Raw genomic sequence first — 19841 nt, 5'->3', positions numbered from 1 at the left:
TTAATACAATGACTGGCAACAATAAATGTATTTTATTGATGTTATTAATGTTTTCAGTAACGCTTTATTTAAACCTGCATTTATAAGCAGTATATAGACATTTAAGGTCTATACCAAACTGCAATGTAGTTGTTAGCAGCTATAAGTGTTTATTATTGTATTTGGCAACAACTGTAACTGGTGTATAAACAGATGAATGATAATATAACATTACACAGTTGTTGTAAAATATGTCTTAATAGAAGCATTGTTGACAAAAACTGCACATTAAAAAGCACTTATGTCCCTATATCTGTTTAAAACTACATTATAATGTGTTATAGACCATTTATTAAATGTTAATATAATGCTTATAAATGCTAAATAAGGGAATGAAAGTGTTACCGTGTTTTCTGGTGCTTTTCATTGTTTAATTAGCTTCCTTTCAATACTGGTGAAAGGAAAAAGATATATTCATTCACTATTAATTTGTATAATAATATTAACAGATATGTGAGAAGTAACTACCAATAGAAGAAAAAAATAAATGACAGAAAGAGAGAAGAGAAATGTTTATTTGTTTTATTAAAACATTTCATGCATAAATGAAAGCTAAAATGATCTCTCAGTATGCCTTTAGGTTTGAAATGCATAGAAAAATTCTGCTTATTTCAGCTGTTTTGCATCATATTAGAAGCAAAATTTGATGTTTACATATTGGGTTTTAAATTCATTAAAGTCATTAAAGAGATGTTGGTTGACAAAACCCTCTTATTTTGAAAAACATGTCTCATAACATTTATACTGTAAGAATATTGACAGTAAAAATTTTTGCTGTTACAGACACATTCTTTATTACGCTACTTAAGTAACAGGCTACACTTTATTCACTTAACTAAAATACTAATTGGATTACAGAAATTGTTATTTGATTTGCATATTTGTTTTTAATACAAAGAAAGCTCATTTGCCAGCATGCTAAGCAGAAGGTAACGGTTTCATTGAAGAAATGATTCTCAGAGCGCTTCGGTTCAGATTACATGTGCCGTTACTCCAGTTTCCGCAGGGCTTCACACAATTTCCCCATTTCACCTGAAATAAAAGAAAATTTTAGAATAAAATACCTTTCAATTTTAAACTCAGAGTTGCCTAAAACTACTCTTTGTAGTTATTCTTTGCTCTGTTTCTATTCAAAATGAGGAACACATCAACAAAAATATATGCTGTTATGTCATCTATGGCTGGTTAGCTAATAGCCCACTGTGCTTACTATTATTTCTTTTTAGATATTGCATAACATGAGTGTAGTATTTAAATCAGTGGTTCCCAACAGCTCAAGCGGTCACAAGATAAATCTGAGGGGTTGCGAGATATTCAAAAGGGCAGGAAAGCAGAAATAAAACATTTATGCACAAAATTATACATATATTTTCGATATTTCTACAATCTTTGCTTTTTTTTTTACCTCTTAAGGGCTGTAAAAATTCTGTGTTTTTGTAGTAGCCTCCGCTAACATTATTATTTTTAATAATTATTAATTATTACACTTTTATGACGTATAATATTAGTCTTATTAAGCTTCAGGGAAAACCAGCAGTGGAGCTACATCACACAATAAAGGCTATATAATATTACTGTATTTTCAAAGTGCTGTTTATGTTTTGTCTGCAGTCTATTCAGTCATCCAGCCCTGTGGAGAAACTGTTTAAAAAATCTATAATATTCTTATAATGTTCCAATACTTTTAATGTTGTTGTGTGTGCCTGCCACACAGCCTTTCTGGCCCAGTTAGGAATTAATATCATTTTGTTTATAGACCATCTGAATATATAATTGAAATGACTACATTAAAACTCAGTGATAGTCTTAAATCTTTAACCGCTCAATACGCCTAAAATTTTGTAGCCGTATGCACCGCCGAACTTGCAGCTTTAAACTGCCTTATTTAGTGTTACAGTAGTTTTTCTCAGTTTATTATGTTCCTGTAAATAAGAAATGTTATTGTGAAAGCCTGACCTATAAAATCCAAATATATACATATACATAGTCTATAATACTATGTGTGTGCATAGCTGATGCCACTGCTTGTTTAGAACCCATAAACATATAAAATCGATGATGATGGGTCACAAGTGGACACTGCTTCATTTTAAGGGGAACCACTGCTTTAATTAATGAATAAAACCAATTTAACTAAAGAAAGGGAGATTGCACAAAAACTGACTGAAAATAAAATAATGAATGTGGGGCTGACACATACCACTGATGCTGTCAGCCAGGTTCCTGAGCTGCTGGGTGTTGTCCAGCACTTCAATACTTTGAGTGTAGGGGTTGTAGCGCACTGTGAAAGGCTTGGGGATGGTGGCTGCAAATTTCCTGTATAGGCAGAGAAACGTTAATGTTAAGTTTTGTATGTACCTTAAACTTACTGTGTATATACTGTGTGCAGGAACGCTTCAAACCAGTTGCAAATGGAAAAAAAAAACTGTTTTCTTACCTCACTTTCTCTTTGGCATCCTCAAAGCTCTCAGCGACAAAGTAAACAGGCTGGTATTCTGTGATTGGGTATTTCTGGAGGCTGGTTTTGTCGGGGTCGAAGGGCTGGAGTTTGGGCTTGTCTGTCAAGCAGTACTGAAAGCAAACAGAGTAAAAAAAGATGTATTTAGTCTTTTTTTTTTTTTACTGTGTGGATTTCTCAAGGAGTGTCTCTATTCCTGTCATGGCCATCAGTAAACAGGAAGTGCAGCATGATTCAGGGCTTTTCTGTTGATGTGACTTGGCAGAGCGCACATCCTCTGCTGACAGCCCCTGATGTAACTTGTGACCTCGATAGCGAGCCGTCCATGCTCTCTCTGCCCCCACTTACCCACTGAACCACTTTACCCACACCCCGCTGGGCAGGCAGGCCGACTCCCCCAGTGACACATTAAACCTGCGGCGGAGTGGACCAGTAACCCACTGCCTGCACCGCTGCTGTTATGCAGCGAGGTGAATGTGTTATAACAACAGATGGGGGGTCAGTGGGAGGTAGGCGTGCATAAAAAGCAAACAGTTAACTTGTGGGGGTCCATGGTTGCTGAAAGTGATTGTGTTCTTGGAGCCTGTGACTCAAACACATGTGTTTTCCCAGTGCCCCACTTACCTGCAGCTCTCCAAACGATGAAAGAAGGCCAGCTCCGTAAGCTTTGATCTCTGAGCCCTGCTTACACAGGCCAAACTCCACAGTGAACCAGTACACCTGAGGACACACATAAGGTTAATAAAAATATGATCTATATGCCAAACCCAGGCAAAACAAGGAAGGTTGATCTAGGGTTGGTCAACAGGCTTCTTTGAAATCCACAAACCCCAGAGATCCTTGAGAAGATCTAAAGGGTCAGTTAATCTAAGTCACAAAAAACAAAAACAAAACAAACTTCCTCACTTACATGTGCCATGCATATATTTTTTCATTTTGGGTTTGCTCAGGTTTTGAGATATCTGTGAGATTTCTACTGCCACGCCAATACAATGGAGGCAAATGAAATTTAATTTCTGCTGCTTACAACAATGGAAACTGACATTAGCAACACAACACGTCTTTCCAGAAACAGTGCCCCCTTTACTCGGGGTAATCCACAGAACATGCATTCAACTTTATTTGACAGTGACTGTAGAGATAGACAGAAAACTTGGGCAGAGAGGGATATGACATATATTTATAGGAACTGTTTCTGTGGCAGAAATTTGTCCCAATTAAAACTGTTCATAGCATCGTATGATGGAAGAAATCTCAGAGACACCTTAAAACCTGGGAAACTAAAACCAACACTAATACCACAAAAGGCAATTAAAAAAAAATTGTAAGTTGGGAAACTGGCCCTTTAAGGCCCCCCAAAAATGCAACATCACTCACCACTCAACCAGGGCAATTCAATACACACAGATACTTCAGATACCTCAGATACACTCACATTCTCAATGCATACACACATACAGTAGACACATGCATATAGACATACACAACCTGTTCTTTTGCTTTTATCCCGAATCTGTTCGATGCATTTGTTTATTTCGTTGTTTAAAAGCCTAACCAGGGACAGGGGCTGCAAACCAGCTAGACGCCCTAAATACATTATATATCTGCTGTATTGCTTATCCCTGTGTAACAATGTTTATCTGTATTGTACCTGTTAAATAAACTTTGAAATAAAATAAATAATTGCCCTTGAACAAAGTTTAAAAAAGAACTATTGGCCTTGGTTGCCTAATTTCTATGTTTCTGGTGGTCCTTGACATGAAGACGTTGTGAATAAAGTCCAGAATAGCTGCCTCTTGCTAAATAGTTCATATACACAGTACTCACAGTAGCAAGTTTCTCAATGTACTCATCAGGAGCACCAAGGGAGGCAAGACCGATTTCCTATACAAAATAGAATCAAAGCATGAAGATTAGAACATGAAAAGTTACAGAATTACATATGTTACATAGATTTGTATGTTGTAAATATAATATAAACACAATATATAATTATAATACTAACTTTGCTATAATGCTTAAAAAAAAGCTACAATTGGCTTACTGTTTTATTTAGTTTATCATTTCATTACTTCTGCTCTGACAGGATACTTAGTTACCTGTGAGAATTGGGCAAAACTCGGGTCAGCAAACAGAGGAACGTGTCCCAGGAGCTCATGGCAGATATCCCTGCATTAGAAATAACAATGACTGTTCAACATCACACAAATTATGTATTTATCCTTCTTTTATGAATTGAGTTTAGACACTCACGGCTCAGGTGTGTATGTGGGCTTGGAGCCGTGACGAATGTACTGCGTGGAATGAAAGACTCGGAAGGCGAGTCCAGCCAGGAAGTCCCGGGACGAGAGCAGACCAGCCACCGGGCGAAGCCGGAAGCCTGTGCACGCTGCAGGAAAGGCACAGTGAGATGAAAGAGGTGAGTGTTTGGTTGTGTTGAATAAGAGCAGATAGTGAGGGGAGAGAGAGAGGGAGGATGGGAGGAATAGGAAGTTGGGCGCTTGAACAGGTTCTGCCTCCCACATTCACACCACAGGGTTTCCAAATGAAGTGAATGAAGGAATGTTTCATATAGGCCTACTGTATGATGCTAGAACTGGAGTCAAAAGGAACATAATAATAATTTTATAACTGTCTGCCTTACAAATCATTAAACAAAATCTAATATTCAACAATTTTAACATTTAAAAATTATGACAGCTTATTAGGACCACTGTTAGGAAAAATGAAAAATAAAGTCAAAATATTTAGAGAAAAGTTGTAATATTACGAGAAAAAAGCCACAGTATTTCAAGAATAAAGTCTAAAAATCATGAAAAATAGTTGGAGAATTATTTTTTACTCTGTTGTAGTAAACAGGTGAGAGCAGTCTGTCAGCTTTTACGTGTCCAATGAATGATGTTGATGAAATTATAGGTTTCACTAATAAGCACCTTATTATCAGCGATTGTAGGATATTGAAATTATATGAAACCGGTGACACGATGTATGAGTCAGTAACCGGATGTGTTTTGAAGAGTATTTTCTTAATAAAAAATCGTAACTGTACTGTAGGCTACGGTATGGACTATCAGGAAATGCTAAAATATGCGGATGTAATCCATCAACCTGATCTAAATATACAACTACTTTATTCTATTATGACATTTTTTCTGAAAAAAAAAAAGTGCAACTCTTTCCTTGAAATATTACAACTTTTTTCTTGTAATATTATGACTTAATTCTCAAATTCTCAGATTTTTGTTTTCCCAGCAGTGGTCCTTATAATATGTATAAAATCAGTAATGCACAATGCAAAAAATATAACAAATGCAGAAAAATAATGTAAGTATAGGCAAAAATTATACTGCACTTCATTTAAAGCTCCACCACACCAAATCACATTAATTCCACTACATTCAAAAGCTGAGATGGCAGTTACTGCTACTCTGATAGCTTAAGCTAGTTGCCTTTAGCATGAATAGTTAGCTGTTTTTGTTTCTTCATTATTTAGCTACTGCCTCATTTAATTATGAGGAATAACAAACTGAGTTATTAACATATTATTTCAGCAAAATGGATAAAATTGTTAATTACAGATAATAACTAGGGAAACACCAATAAACAATTGTAGTTTTAGCTTTAGTGGCTGTCTCACCAACTAGCTTTCACTTGATAAGCTAGCTGTCTTGCTTTAAGTTAGCTGTCTAGTTGGCTGTATGTGTCATTTTAGTGCCATGTTGTAGTTACTGCAAATTTTACATTTTAATTTACTTACTTTATTTTTTAATTAACATTTTTACACAGAAATGGTATGAAGCATAATATTTTTTTATATGGTAAAATTCCGCTCTTTGACCAAATGTGTAGTTACAGTGTTTTGACTTTGTGGGGCAGAATTGAATCAAATAAACATCACATAAAAATAAAAATGAGCCTTTGAAATGTCTGCATTATAATTCTGGACTTGACCTAAGTGACGAAATAGATAAAGATGTCATCCGTGGGACCTCAAGGTCAATAACAAGTCAGGACTTACACTGCAGGAAGCGGGAGACGTCCTCCAGCTGTGGGATGTTGTCTTGCCTGTAGCCGCAGTATTTCTCCAGCAGGGGAAAGACCCGGTTGTGTTCACGGCAGGCGTGAGTCGGGTACAGAGTCTTCAGCTCCTTGAACACCATGCCCCATGTGGCCCTTTCCTCCTTTGTGTACTCCACTCGAGGGATGCTTTGGCCACTGGGACAAAGACATGAGGTTATTATAACAGTTTGTGCTGTTTTGTATTTTCTGGTTGAGTTTTGTGTATTATTATAAAGGCCATTCTAGAGACAAACTTAGGCTATAAATGCTGTGATACATGGCATTGGTCCATGCTATGTATGCGTCCCTATAACAATAAACATTAAATGAACAAAAAATCTGTTATATACTGTTACGGTATATAAACAGTAAAGAGTGATAATGGGTTAAGTACATACATGCACGTGTGTACGTAAGCAAAACTACATTGCTACACATATACAGTATATACCAGAGCTTGTTACTTAAAAAGTATTATTCCATCCTGCGGTAGTAAAAGTTTCCATTGAATACTAGGAAAATTTAATTATTGTGGTGGGTGAAATCATTAAACCCCTTGTGTGTTGAGAAAATTTCTGACTTTGGTGATTCCGAGTGGTAATATCAAAAATAGTGTGTAGCACCAATTTGCACTCTAATCTTTCTACAAACAAAAACTTAGCCTTCAAAATTATTTAAAAGATGTTATAATCAAATTTTTTTTACCCACAAAATTTTTCAGCATCTCTGATGTGAATATCTTCTGTTTTTTTACAGCTTAAACAGCGTTTTGTTCCATATCAATGGCCTACTTATCTGACTTTTTAGTGTAAATTTGCTTTCCTCAAATCTTTTATCCTTTCCCATAATTATGTACTGCATAATACAGAATTAATATTTTCTAAAATAATAGCCCACTTTTACCCAATTATATATATACATTTATTATTTTCCATTGGTTTATTTTAGAGGGGGAGGGTTCCTGAAAAGAACTATGTGACTTGCTACTTATCATTGGGAAAATAGAGAGAATGTTTTGAGACAGATTGAAAGTATTCAACTCATTTATTTGAGTTTTTAAGAAATAGCCAGAAGAACTGCTAAAATCCTGACTGACAAATCCATTTAAACCAACATAAATATTCACTTATTATTCATTATTATTTTATTATCTCTTGCTTGTAGACACATTTTTATATTTTTGCATGCTTAGCTGTGCACTAAGTACTATCTAGGTTATGGTATTTATTGGGATTATGATTGGAAGTGTCTCCCTATATTTAGGACCAAATTTCTAGGGACCCTCCTAAGAATTTACAATTATGTCAGTTTATTTCTAGGAAATTATCAGGAAACTATGAGACCAATAAAATGTTGCTGGACAATTTTACGTTGCCACAGTCAATAAGTCCTCCTGCTTCTACACTGCACACCTTAATAATGCTGTAAACAGTATTATTTTCTTAACATACCTTCTGGTATCTTATTATGAGCTTGTTTAAATTGTTGGTTGAGTTTTATATTTTTTATTAGTTTTCCCCAAATTTCCAGTATATTACACAGCTATGTAAATGCGAGCCACCTCAGTGGGCATTTCATTGGGTTTGGCGCTCTTTGTAGTGCCTGTGAATAATACTCAATTATACACACAAAGACCAAGGCCCTTTAAATCCATCATGACTGCCTGTAATTTGTCCCTATTTGTTTATGATAATTTTCAAGGCAAAGCAGGGAGAGAAAACACCCAGAATCACCATTCAGATATAAAAATATTTCAACCTTAACTTCTTTCCAGACTTGAAAAACACACAAAATAAGATTTTTAGGAATAGTTACTGTCTGTAGTTGTAGGCGATATCAGCAAACTCCTTCCTGCGGACTCTGTACACTGGATCTGTGAAGCCCTGAACACACACATACACACACACACACGTTAGATCTCATGATCGCAGCCTGGCCACTCACAGCTAAATCAAAGAGTGGAAATCCTCTGCTAAGGCTAAACCCTGTGGCCTTTGACAGCATTATGCACTCCGTCTCTAATAAGAGCACGCAAATGCATATTCAAATGAAGCCTTTGTAGAGTGTTTTTCAGCTTATGATGAATACATTTTGCTTTAATGGCGGTGGCAAAAGGGAGCAATTATATATAATTATAGGGGCTCAATTAAAGCAATGACATCAATCTGTGTGTCTAGTTAGTTTCCATTAGAATAGACGGCAGAGTGCAGCCTGTCATCTCCACAGCCCCGTCTTTCATAAGACATGTGGGCGTGAGTGGACATGTATTCACTCAAATTCACACACAAACACACACATGCAGAGGCAGGATGTGACACGGAGACAGTGATGGATGAGTCAGTCGTTACCGGGTGATCAGAATCCAGCTCCGAGCCATAACTGAGGATCTGGTTGGCAAAGCGGTCCAAGTCCTGGATGTCATTAGGGAACCATGGCACTGGAGAATAATAACAGTTATTAAACATTGATCATTTATGTTTTTATTCAACATTACTTCTACAAACACTGCCCAGAGCTAAGCATATGTTTGTGCTCTTGTCACTTTATCTCTGTGCCCCTTTATGCTATATTGTCTAGAGCTGAAATCAATTAGTTGATCAACAGAAAACTGAAATTTTGATAATTGCTTAAGTCACGTTTCAAGCAAAAATGGCAAATATCACCTACACTGTAAAAATGTAGAAGTTTAAAAAACTCAGTACTGTTTGTTTAATCAAACTTCTATGTTAGGTTTATCAAACTTAAAATGACTAGTTCTCTAAACATTTTTTGTTTAGATAACCTGATCATTGAAGTGAACAAACTTTGTTGAGTCAACAACTGTATGGTTAGACTTGTTTTCCAATTGTATTTGATATGATGAATGAAGGAGTTTAATTCCCCCGTACAGCACACTGTCTAATCACAACAGCTCTTGCTTTACTGCTAACAAGCGAACAAAAAGAAAGAAAGCGAGGAGTGCTGGAAATGGACACTTATCTTCATTATGGTTAGCATTTTTTCAATTTTGATTGGAGAGAACAGCGTGTGTCTCATCTGAGACATATGTGTAAAAACACACTAACAAACCTCCATTATAACTTTTCTCAAATTAGTAAAAACAAGGCTGGAAAAGTTTAACCCAAACATTAAGTAACTTACTTACTTAAGTAAGCTAACAATGTTTCTAAACCTTAATTTGATGAGTTAAGTGCATAATCAGCTGGATATTTATTCAACTCATGCATTGAATAAGTTGTGAAATTGTTCCACAGCTAAAGAGCACAAGTTACCAAAACTTTCTCTCTTTGTAATGAATCACAACTAAAGATTATGAATAATCAGAACTCACTCACTTTTACTGAAGCAAGAAACTGGTTTGGTTTGTTGCCACAACTGAATTTTTTACTTTAAATAGTGATTTTATTTAAATTTCTAAGTCTCACCCATTTGTAGTCCAATTTGAAAGTCAAATAAGTCAAGTTGCCGTTTTTTTACAGTGTAGTCCCAGTGAGGATTTACTATGTTTGTCTGTTTTATATTATTGTAAAATGAATATCTTTGGGTTTTGGACTGTCGGTTGGACACCTTGGACTCAGAAAAACTGTGATTAATCGACAATAAAAATAATTGGTAATGATGTTGGTAATATAGATGCTATAGTTTTGCCTATACAATTTTTTTCAGTGCCATGCCATTTTGACACTAAGCAGAACAGTAATCGAGGGTCATCTGCTTGTTCAAATGGATTTATGACACTCAAAAACACTGGGGCCCAATCATTAATCTACATTTGTTCAGTGTGGTCCAGCCTGAGGCCCCAGGAAGACAACAGGACCCTGCCAGGCTCTTCTATAAACAGGCAGTCTCCATACAGGCCATAAATATCCCCTCGTCCACTTGACCCTGACCAGCAGACCACAGTGTCTACACTGAGGTCGAAGGAAGATCCATGGTGGCCCTGTCTTTCTCTTACTGCCGTGACCTTGTCATGTTCTCCTTCCCTGTGTTTGTCTGGGACCAGGACACAGAGCTCCTCTGTCCCCGCCAAGCCTGTTGGTCCTCAGTAGCTAAACTAATGTCATTCTGGAAACAACTAATAAAGGGGTCTAGATGTGGGCGATGGGCCATCAGTCTCATCGGCGACGCTGGCTGTCCATTACACAGTCTGGCTGGAGGGTCATGAAGCACCACCCAACAGCCAACACTGCTCAGTTGATAAATGGACCATTTCAGCTGTACTCATCTCCATTTTATTATATTTTTTTAGCCACTCTAGCTGTGTGGCTCTAGGGATGGCAATGTTGGTTGATCAGTCCACCACTTTGGCCAACACTGAAATATCTATCCAACAAATATTAGAATGATTGCCATTAACTTTCGTATAGACATTCATGGTCCCCAGAGAATGAAGGCTACTGACTTTGGTGGTCCTCTGACTTTTCTTTTAGCACCACCATGAGGTTGATATTTTTGGTTTTTACTGAAATATCTTGACAAATATTGGACAATTTGCCATTTAATTTGGTACAGATGTCCATGTTCCCCTCAGGATGAATTGCATTAACTTAATAGGGATCCCCTTACTTTTCATCTAGCGTCATCATCAGGCCAAAGTTTCCACTGCTTTGGTCATAAACCAGAAAGCTGCAAAACTAATGACATTGCCATCAGCCTCAGATGTACTTCTTGTTTAGTGCTAAGCAAATATTAGCATGATAAAACACTATGTAAAAAGTAAGATGCACTATGTAAGATGGAGAACATAGTAAACAATACCTGCTGAACATCAGCATGTTAGCATGCCGGCATTAGCATTTAGCTCAAAGCAGCACTGCGCCTAAGTACAACAGTCTTGTTAAAAATATAAATTGGGTTACAGGTATCAAAATTCACTTAACCTATGACCAAGTCTCTGGATCTAATAACATGTGACACAAAACTTTCAATACTCCTTAAAGTTAGGGAACAATTTTGACCAAATTATTGATGATAGACAAGATATTATTATTTAGTCAATATGATAAATCTGATTAAATGTAGATGAAGGGGTCCTCAATGGTCCAGTTTGTATTCAGTTTGATTTTATTGTTTATTTTTAGGCTGTGGCTACTTATTACATTTTTGCAGAGTTTTGCTTGATCTTTGCTCAACATTACACTGATACAAACTTTAAGATCCCATTTGGAATAATCATATCCTCAGTTTTATCACAAAGAGATAAGCAATCAACAACATGGGTGATATTTTTTGTATTTGAAAACACAGAGGTTCACTGACATCCATTTGTAAACTCTACTCTCATGTGGAGAATTTCACTTATAAACAGTTTCTTTGTAGTTTTCTCATGTTGAGGATCGATTCTTATCTTGTCCAGTGTGCATCCTCTCACTACAGTTACACAAACTAACTAACCTGTGTCCTTCTCTTTGTTGCGTGATAGCTCATGCACATGGCCGCTGATTTGTGTACGCAGGGCGTCAATGACCTCATCCAGGGCCTGGGAGCAGGTGGAGTCCACGCTGATGAAGAACTCGTACTGGTCTTTCTTCATCCGTGACGGACGGGATTCGATGTGCGTCAAGTTGATGCCCTTCTCCTGCGGTTCACAGAAACAAGTAAAAGAAGAGACGAAAGTGAGACCTGAGTTGATATTTGTGTTTTAAAGAGATTGTCTGTTAAGTTTGTTGGTCTCCATTCTATTGGTCTCCTCTATTTTATGTTATTTGTTGCAAAAGGTTCACCATAAAAACAAAATGAGAAAAATATGTTTTGCATATAAGATAAACTGACATCTATGTGATAAACAACTGTGAATGTTTTTTGCTGCAACAGGCTGCAGCACTGCCTTTGTTTCACCACTAGAGGGCATTGTATTGTTACTAAATTGATGACTGTTTATCAGATTTTGTCCACGATGACCTCGGATCAGAGCTGCCTTGAACTCTATCTCTGCAAAGTGCAAACTGACACTGAGCCAGGCAGACTGGACTAGTAATGTAAAGGCATTCTGGACATATTGTAGTGGTTTAGTGCAAAATTGCCAGCATTTCTGCAGTATGAACACCTGATCCTTGTGAATCGCGTCCAAAAAAGTTTGGAAATATCCCAAGTTCTTCTTAATGTCCAAAATGCAGAGAGGCTCCGTCTCGTGCTGGAGAGCATGACTATCTTTAAGTGGTTATTACCAACAAAAATGTGTTTTTGTTTATGTAACTTTGTGGAGGGAGAGCTTGTTATTCTCTGTCTATTGTAGATTAAGTAAAGAGGAGGGGGTGAGCAGCAGGGCCTCCCATTTCCTCCCATCTGGATCCTATTCTGTTCTATAACAGCTTTTTTAAGGGCCATGCAATCCTGCATCCCCCAGGAGCGAACAAAGACTGAGTCCAGGTTGGCATTCTAAAGAAAAGATAACTTTCTTTTTGTGATGTGCCGTTATCTATTCACTGTCAGCAGATTTACTGTAGCTTTCCAAGCATATCAAAGGAGAAAAAAAATAATGTTTTCCAATTGAAATTCTTAATTATTCACGTGAAATTAATTACTGTAATTATTCCCCCAAAATGTAAGAATATGATATATAAAACCATTTGTATGGCCTACACTGAATATATTATGTAGACAGGACACTTCATGAGGTGAGTTCAAGTAAAACCAATATCCATTATTGATTTCCCTTTTAAATCTATGCCAGTTGCAAAGGAGGACATCAAGTCTAGATACAAATAACTGGAAAAGGGGCTGCTATATAAGTGGAAGATGCCTTTTGTACATTCATTGCATTTAGCAACAATGAACAGAAGGGCGAAGCTTCAGGATTACAGCATTTAAATTCAAATAAGTTTCTACGGTCAAGTATGTTTAATATTAGGTGATTTTAACCACAAATGTGTCAAAAAAAGCTCAAAAAGTTCAATGATACTGAACTGTTTCTGTGCACAAAGAGAAATACTTCAACATGTGTGCTAATGGTGACCTGGTCCAGCTTAACATAGCCAACCATAAATCCTAAACCCAGCAGGATGCTGGGGTCATTTTGTCAGATTTCTGTACCCCTCTGAGCCGTCCCTCCACTGTAAGGCAGGTGACATTTAACCCTCCTGTCGTCCTGACTGAGGTGCGAGGTCCAGGTCGGCCGTGGCTCTGAATCGTCACATGATAACCACACACATGTCACATGTGCTTGAGTCCCAGGCGGATAAACAGTGTGGCAATTTTCATGTGCAACTTTCTGAATGATGGAGATTAGACATTCACAATATGAAAATGAACATGTGAACATGTGATGCCAAGGCTGCTCGGCTAAATGTTAGCACATGGTTGGGCAGAGCAGTCATTTTCAATCTGTCAGAGAACACAGAAACAAATGAGGAAGAAGTGCAGTATGTTCTCTTCAAAGCTGTGTTTTTAGGGGAATCAGCATATGTTACATTGCAGTAAGGGAGAGAGGGGTGTGTTGATGGTTTGGGGGTCATTTGGCCTGCTTTATAGAAAAGCTGTAAAGAAGAGGAGAAGAGGGGGAGGAGGGGGGTGGAGCAGGGGGAGGATCGGGAAAGTGCAAGCTCATAGGTTCAAAGAGGATCCTGATGTTTACTGCTGCATTTGGCACATACTTTGTAATGAACAGAGTCAACCCACCCACATCTCCACCCCCACACATGGCTGAGGAGAAAAATGTATCCCCAAAATGTTTTTCTTTAACCTAAAACATCTTTTATCTTGGGATGTTTTGCATGTTTTTGAACTGTTTTCCTGCAAAATGTTTGGGAGACATTGCCTGTGTTTTGCCTGCAAGAAGAGCAAACTCGAACCTTGATATGACATGCATGTTGATTATTAAACAATGAAGGCGCGTGTTTACTTCGAGCATTCATACAGTCACGTACACACAGGCCGTTTAGATCGATAAAAGAGAATAAAAAACAGCACACATTGATACGCTGACCTTCTTGTGGTTGCAAGCATTCAGATCTTTAACTCAATTTAGCAATACCACATTGTAAAAATACTGTAAAAGTCCTGGATTCACTCAATTAAAGCACAAAAGTATTATCAGAAAAATGTAGTGGAGTATCAGAAGTAAAAGTTCTTGTTCTTGCAAAATGACCCCTATCAGTGTGTTAGGGTTTTATCTTGGATTATTATTACTGATGTATTACCATGCAATTAGCATTTTAAAGGGGCACACAAACAATTTTACACACAAACTTAAGTTTTTTTATGACAAGCCTGTGAAAACAGTTATATAATATCTTCTGTGGCTCTGTAGGGAGCTTTCTGAAGTTTAAAAAAATGAATAACCCTGATTATATCATAGTGATGTCATCAGGGTAATCTTGGCTTGGGCTCAAGTCTTACATTTTTTAACAGCCTGCGTTACAAACTGGAGGTGTGGTGTTTGAAAGATGTGGGTGAGGCGGGTCTAATGAAAGACACTATGGAGTTGCATTATGGGAAACAGAGGATCCAGACTCATACTAGGGACTAACACTCAGGATCTTGGCCTTTGCTGCTTCTATTCTGGTCATTCTTTTTTAAATCTGCCTCTGGTGAGTCCCCCGACTTTATAGCTCAGTACAATCCAAAATTTCTGGAGGGTCCCTTTAATATTATAGCTGGTTATATTGGACTAATTTGAACTACTTTATATGCTATTGGGTAGCTTAATCAGTAGTTATATATAATCGTATAAAATGATCTTATATTTTGTATGTAAAATCCAAATTTGCAAAGTAAATAATGACCGTTTTTGAATTAATAAGTGAAAAGAATTTCAATAATTACAAATGCAGTTGAGCAGAAGTATAAAGCAGAACATACAATATAAGTACGGTACTTGAATTAATGTTCTTTCCACCTCTGCAAACTACAAGTTTATTCTAGAAACCCTGGAGGAGGTGGGTTGGTGGATCAAAGAGCCACCTGTCATGTTTGCACACGACTGACACAAACATCCGAGATAAGCTAAGTTTGTTTAATTTCCTTCTTTAAAAGGTCAGAAAAGGCATTGAACATGAAAACTATACCAAAACAGCTACAGATAATGATGTACATAACCTACTTTTCTCTGCCCAAAAACTAACAGAGTTAGATGAGAACATCGATACCACTCTCATATATGTCTGTTCAAAATCAAGCTGGAGCCAGCAGCCAGTTAGCTTAGCTTAGCATATAGACTAGAAAGCGCTAGCTTTGCTCTGTAGATATAATGTGTTATTCAGTGAGCTTTAGTGGTGCTGGTAGGTGGATATTGTTCCTTTGGACAGAGCCAAGCTAGCTGTTTCCCCCTGTTTCCAGTCTTTATGCTATGCTGAGCTAACCAGCTGCTGGCAGTAGCTTCATACTTAACAGACAGATATGAGAGTGGCATCCATCTTCTCACCTAATTCTCAGCAAGAAAGTTAATAAGTGCATTTCCCAAAATGTCAAACTATTCATTTAAACATTCAGCCTATTTACTCTCTCTTCTTTTCTGAAAATGTATCTTTTGTGGGTTCCTCTGACTCAAAGGTATTTCAGAATTGTCATTTAAAACAACAGAGATCATTTTTGAGGTTAGATGTTCAGTCAATCTTAGCCACTTGAAGAAAACTCCAAAAATTTGTTTTTAACCACATCATGGAGTGGTTAGTTTTACCCCAAGTAGACTTAACCACCCCAGTGATAAATTAACATGTCTGCATCCTCTGGTTGGTGTTTAACTGCAGGCGAAACTGCTTGTAATTTTGGTCTCAGCCTCCTGAACATAAGCAGTTAGGACCGTATCACATGCGGCCAGGTTCCCTTGTGATGTGTTTGTTACCTCACAACTTTGTAAATGTGCCCCTGATCACATGAAGATCAGGAGAAGTATTAAGGCTCCTGGTCAAGAGTGAAGGGGTGACTGTGTGTTTGTGAACCGTCAGTAGGGAAATTTACCTCAAAGAGCCGTAGGCCCTTGGCTAAAGCTCCGACCTCCTCTTTCAGGGAGAAGATGCAGGAGATCACTTCTGACTTCTTGTTGGTCTCCTCCTCCAGGTACATGGAGCCCCTTCTCCTCTGCTAAGAAAGAGGCATTTGAGGAAACAACACAGGGCTTGAATGTGGAGTCATGCACAAGATTATGGGTTTTCTTAAGTGCTTTAGGCTTTTTTTTTTACACAAGCAGAATCTCGGGGTGGGGGGAACTAATACTAATGTTACTGCAAGAGTCATTTTTAGAGTTTATCTTGATCTGTGTAATTAAACACGTGTTTTTACACATGTACCTAACCCGTACCTTGTGTTTCCACCTCAGACAGTCCGGGTTTTGATGCAAAAACAGGAGAGTGTGGGAAATCCTACGCTGGATGACTCTGACTCTGGTTGCTCTGATTCTCTCTGACCTATCAGTGGTCTGCATGGTTTAAACTCTACCTTTTAGTATCGGCTCAGCTCGCTTGGAACCTCAACAGAGAGGTAACGAAAAAACAGATCCGGATGGAGTGGTTCTAATGGTACCATCCACAACTTTTGCCAATGGTAATGCGAAAATAACTGTTCTAATACGTAATGAAATGAACTGAACTGAACTGCTTGGTGGACACTTGGTGAAAAGTGCATGAAATCTAGTTGAAAGCCATGGAATTCCGCATTAAAGGCGTCTGATCTTAAAGTTTGAAGCCGTCAGACCTTTAATTGTTTGACACAGACCTTTGCGGTAGTAGTGTTGGTGTGAGGCATGCTCCACACATGAGAGGATTTTTAACAGAGCGAAACGACATGAACACATCCAAAAATGTCCTCTGCAGATGCTCACAGCGGAGCAAAATGTCTTACAGATGTAGAAATTCCTGCACAGTCCAGATAGTTGTTTATTAAATTTAACATGTCAGCCAGTATGGAGCTTCACAGTCTTCACTTGAGAGAATCCTTGAACCGAAACAAAAATATATTTAACATTTTGTTAATGATTGTCTTGACTGCTTTAAACCAGAGGGCTTGATGATTATTTTCACTATTTATTCACATGTAGATTATCTGTTTTGACTACAAAATGTCAGAAAATAATAAAAAGTTCCCATGATAATTTCCCAGAACCCAAGGTAACATCTAATCAAAGCACCAAACACACAGATATTTAATTTATCTTTGACATAAGACAAAGAAAGGCAGGTAATCCTCAGATTTGAGAAGCTGGAACTAGGTAATGTTAGGCATTTTGTTTTTATGAACATAGCTGAAAGGATATTATTTTTATCTAGGTTGCCCAAATACCTGTATACATATGCCCTAATTAAGTGATAATTTGTCATTTTTTGTTTTTACAAGAACCTTATCATATTTTTCAGGTGTGTAATGACAGCACATATTGTCCATTTTTCAGTAACATCAGCTGTTTTTTGCCCTCTTTTTACTGAGGCAACTTTGCATTCACCTGCTTTGCCTGCTGTACTACCTGGAATATTCCAGCTATGCCAGTGTTGTTGCATTAAAAACAGACAGATTTGAATCAGTAGATGGAAGATTACATACAATAACTTGCTTTTTTCTGCTTAAAATTACCATATCAAGACAAAAGAAAAATGTGGTGACACAGCCAAATGCAAAGGACTTTTAAAGTTATATATCAGGTATCAAAACATGCCTATTTTCAGAAATTAGATTTACCCCTGTGCCTTGGTCCTCTGTCTCTGCCTCTGGCCCGTAGTTTCCATTGACTTTCTTGTATGCTGCGTCCATCCTCTCGCTCTTCAGGTGAACAACCTGTGTGTGCAGATGCTGGACTGTGAGCTTTGGTAGAGTCTGTGTGAGCAGCTCCTGTCTATAAAAACCCCTCCGTTTCAACTGCAGGCCACGTGACACCACCACCCCCTCTGCATCGGTATGTCACGGGACTGTTGTGAAACTGAATTTTATATGGCACATCTGGCTATCGTGGTCCCCCGCTGGATTGTGGTTGTCACATGTCGTCAAGTACAACTAAAAACACAGTAGCCTACATAATGAAACTACACAAGAAATACACATTACGTAATAAAATACACAATAGGTATACAGTAGCCTACGTAGTTAAAATACACAATAAATACATAGTAGGTCTACAAGTGAGCTAAAAACATTCGCTAATTAGCTTTTGAACATATTTACACTTACTGCTGGCTCCCAGTGTGAAACTGCTGATAAGATAATTTTATAGGTAATTAATATCAGAATCAGATTTATTGCTAAGTAGGTTTACACATACAAGGGATTTGCTTTGGTGTGTTGGTACATAACAATAAACATAGTAGGTAGAAAAATATAAAGAAAGATATTATTAGGCTATTATTATTATTTTGGTAATATTAATATTACACTACCATTACATTATTATTATTTTAAAATTATATGTGGAATTTGCATTGTGCTACTGTATGCTCTCTCTCTCTCTCTCTGATGGCCGCCCACCATTGAGTCTGGTTCTGCTCCAGGTTTCTGCCTCTTAAAGGAAGTTTTTCCTTGCCACTGTGGCCAAGTGTTTGCTCATGGTGGGATTTGTTGGGTCTCTTTAAATAATATTATAAAGAGTTCGGTCTAGACATGCTCTGTAGGGAAAGTGCAATGAGATAACTTCTGTTATGAACTGGCGCTATATAAATAAAAAAATAATTGAAAAACAAGTACTGTAATTCAAGAAGCATAAATAGAAAATTGGATATGAAAAATTATTTTAGAAAAATATGTACACTATGACTGAGCTGTACAGTTTGTGCAAGGATTTGCAAAATATTTACCAGGGAAGTTGACAGTATTATTTACTGAGACCCAACAAATGAGACCCAGAAGAAGTGCGTTAATGTAAAGCACTGAGTCAGGAGTGTCCATATAGACTTTAATAAAACGTGTTCTGGGGGTTTAGGGGGATATGTGAGTCAATGTCAGTGGGGGTTACGGGCCTTGTTGATGAGGAGCTGTGGATGGAAAGAAACTGTTCTTGTGACGTGAGGTTTCGGTCCTAATAGACCACAGCCTCTTTCCAGACGGGAGTGTCTGAAACAGATTGTGTCCGGGGTGGGAGGGATTGGCCACAATCTTTCCTTCACGCCTCAGGGTCCTGCAGGCGTTCTGGTCCTGGAGGGATGTCATGAGTCAGTTGGACTCATGACTTATGACCTAACCTACTTATCATTTCCCATTGTGTTAAAGGCCTAACTGACAGTTGCCTGCTGTCTAAAAATGTATTAACTTTATCAACTTATTACAGTAAGCTTCCAGGATTTTCAATGCAATAAAATCAGTAATAAATCATTTCCAAATTGGCATGGATACTTACATGAAGACATTGCAGAACCAATCACACCAATGA

At 37.6% G+C, this 19841-nt stretch overlaps 1 protein-coding gene across 2 annotated transcripts; it reads right to left on the bottom strand.

Moving 5' to 3' along the window:
- Positions 1-536: 536 nt before the first annotated feature.
- On the bottom strand, positions 537-18322 carry pah (phenylalanine hydroxylase). Of its 2 annotated transcripts, none has more exons than XM_044186001.1 (13): positions 18164-18322; positions 16454-16576; positions 11951-12134; positions 8905-8993; positions 8372-8439; positions 6516-6712; positions 4751-4886; positions 4597-4666; positions 4325-4381; positions 3122-3217; positions 2477-2610; positions 2240-2355; positions 537-1071 (listed from the first exon to the last, which is right to left on the bottom strand). In XM_044186001.1, exons 1-13 carry the CDS (start codon positions 18233-18235, stop codon positions 1028-1030), a joined length of 1386 nt encoding a protein of 461 aa, XP_044041936.1. In that variant the 5' UTR covers positions 18236-18322; the 3' UTR covers positions 537-1027. The 2 variants fall into 2 exon arrangements, with proteins under 2 accessions (XP_044041936.1, XP_044041938.1); XM_044186003.1 differs by having other exon boundaries at positions 16454-16573.
- Between the last annotated feature and the right edge of the window lie 1519 nt (positions 18323-19841).

The sequence above is a fragment of the Siniperca chuatsi genome, linkage group LG23 (assembly GCF_020085105.1).
Source record: "Siniperca chuatsi isolate FFG_IHB_CAS linkage group LG23, ASM2008510v1, whole genome shotgun sequence".
Taxonomy (NCBI): domain Eukaryota; kingdom Metazoa; phylum Chordata; class Actinopteri; order Centrarchiformes; family Sinipercidae; genus Siniperca; species Siniperca chuatsi.
This window is presented reverse-complemented; position numbering and strand designations above follow the sequence as displayed.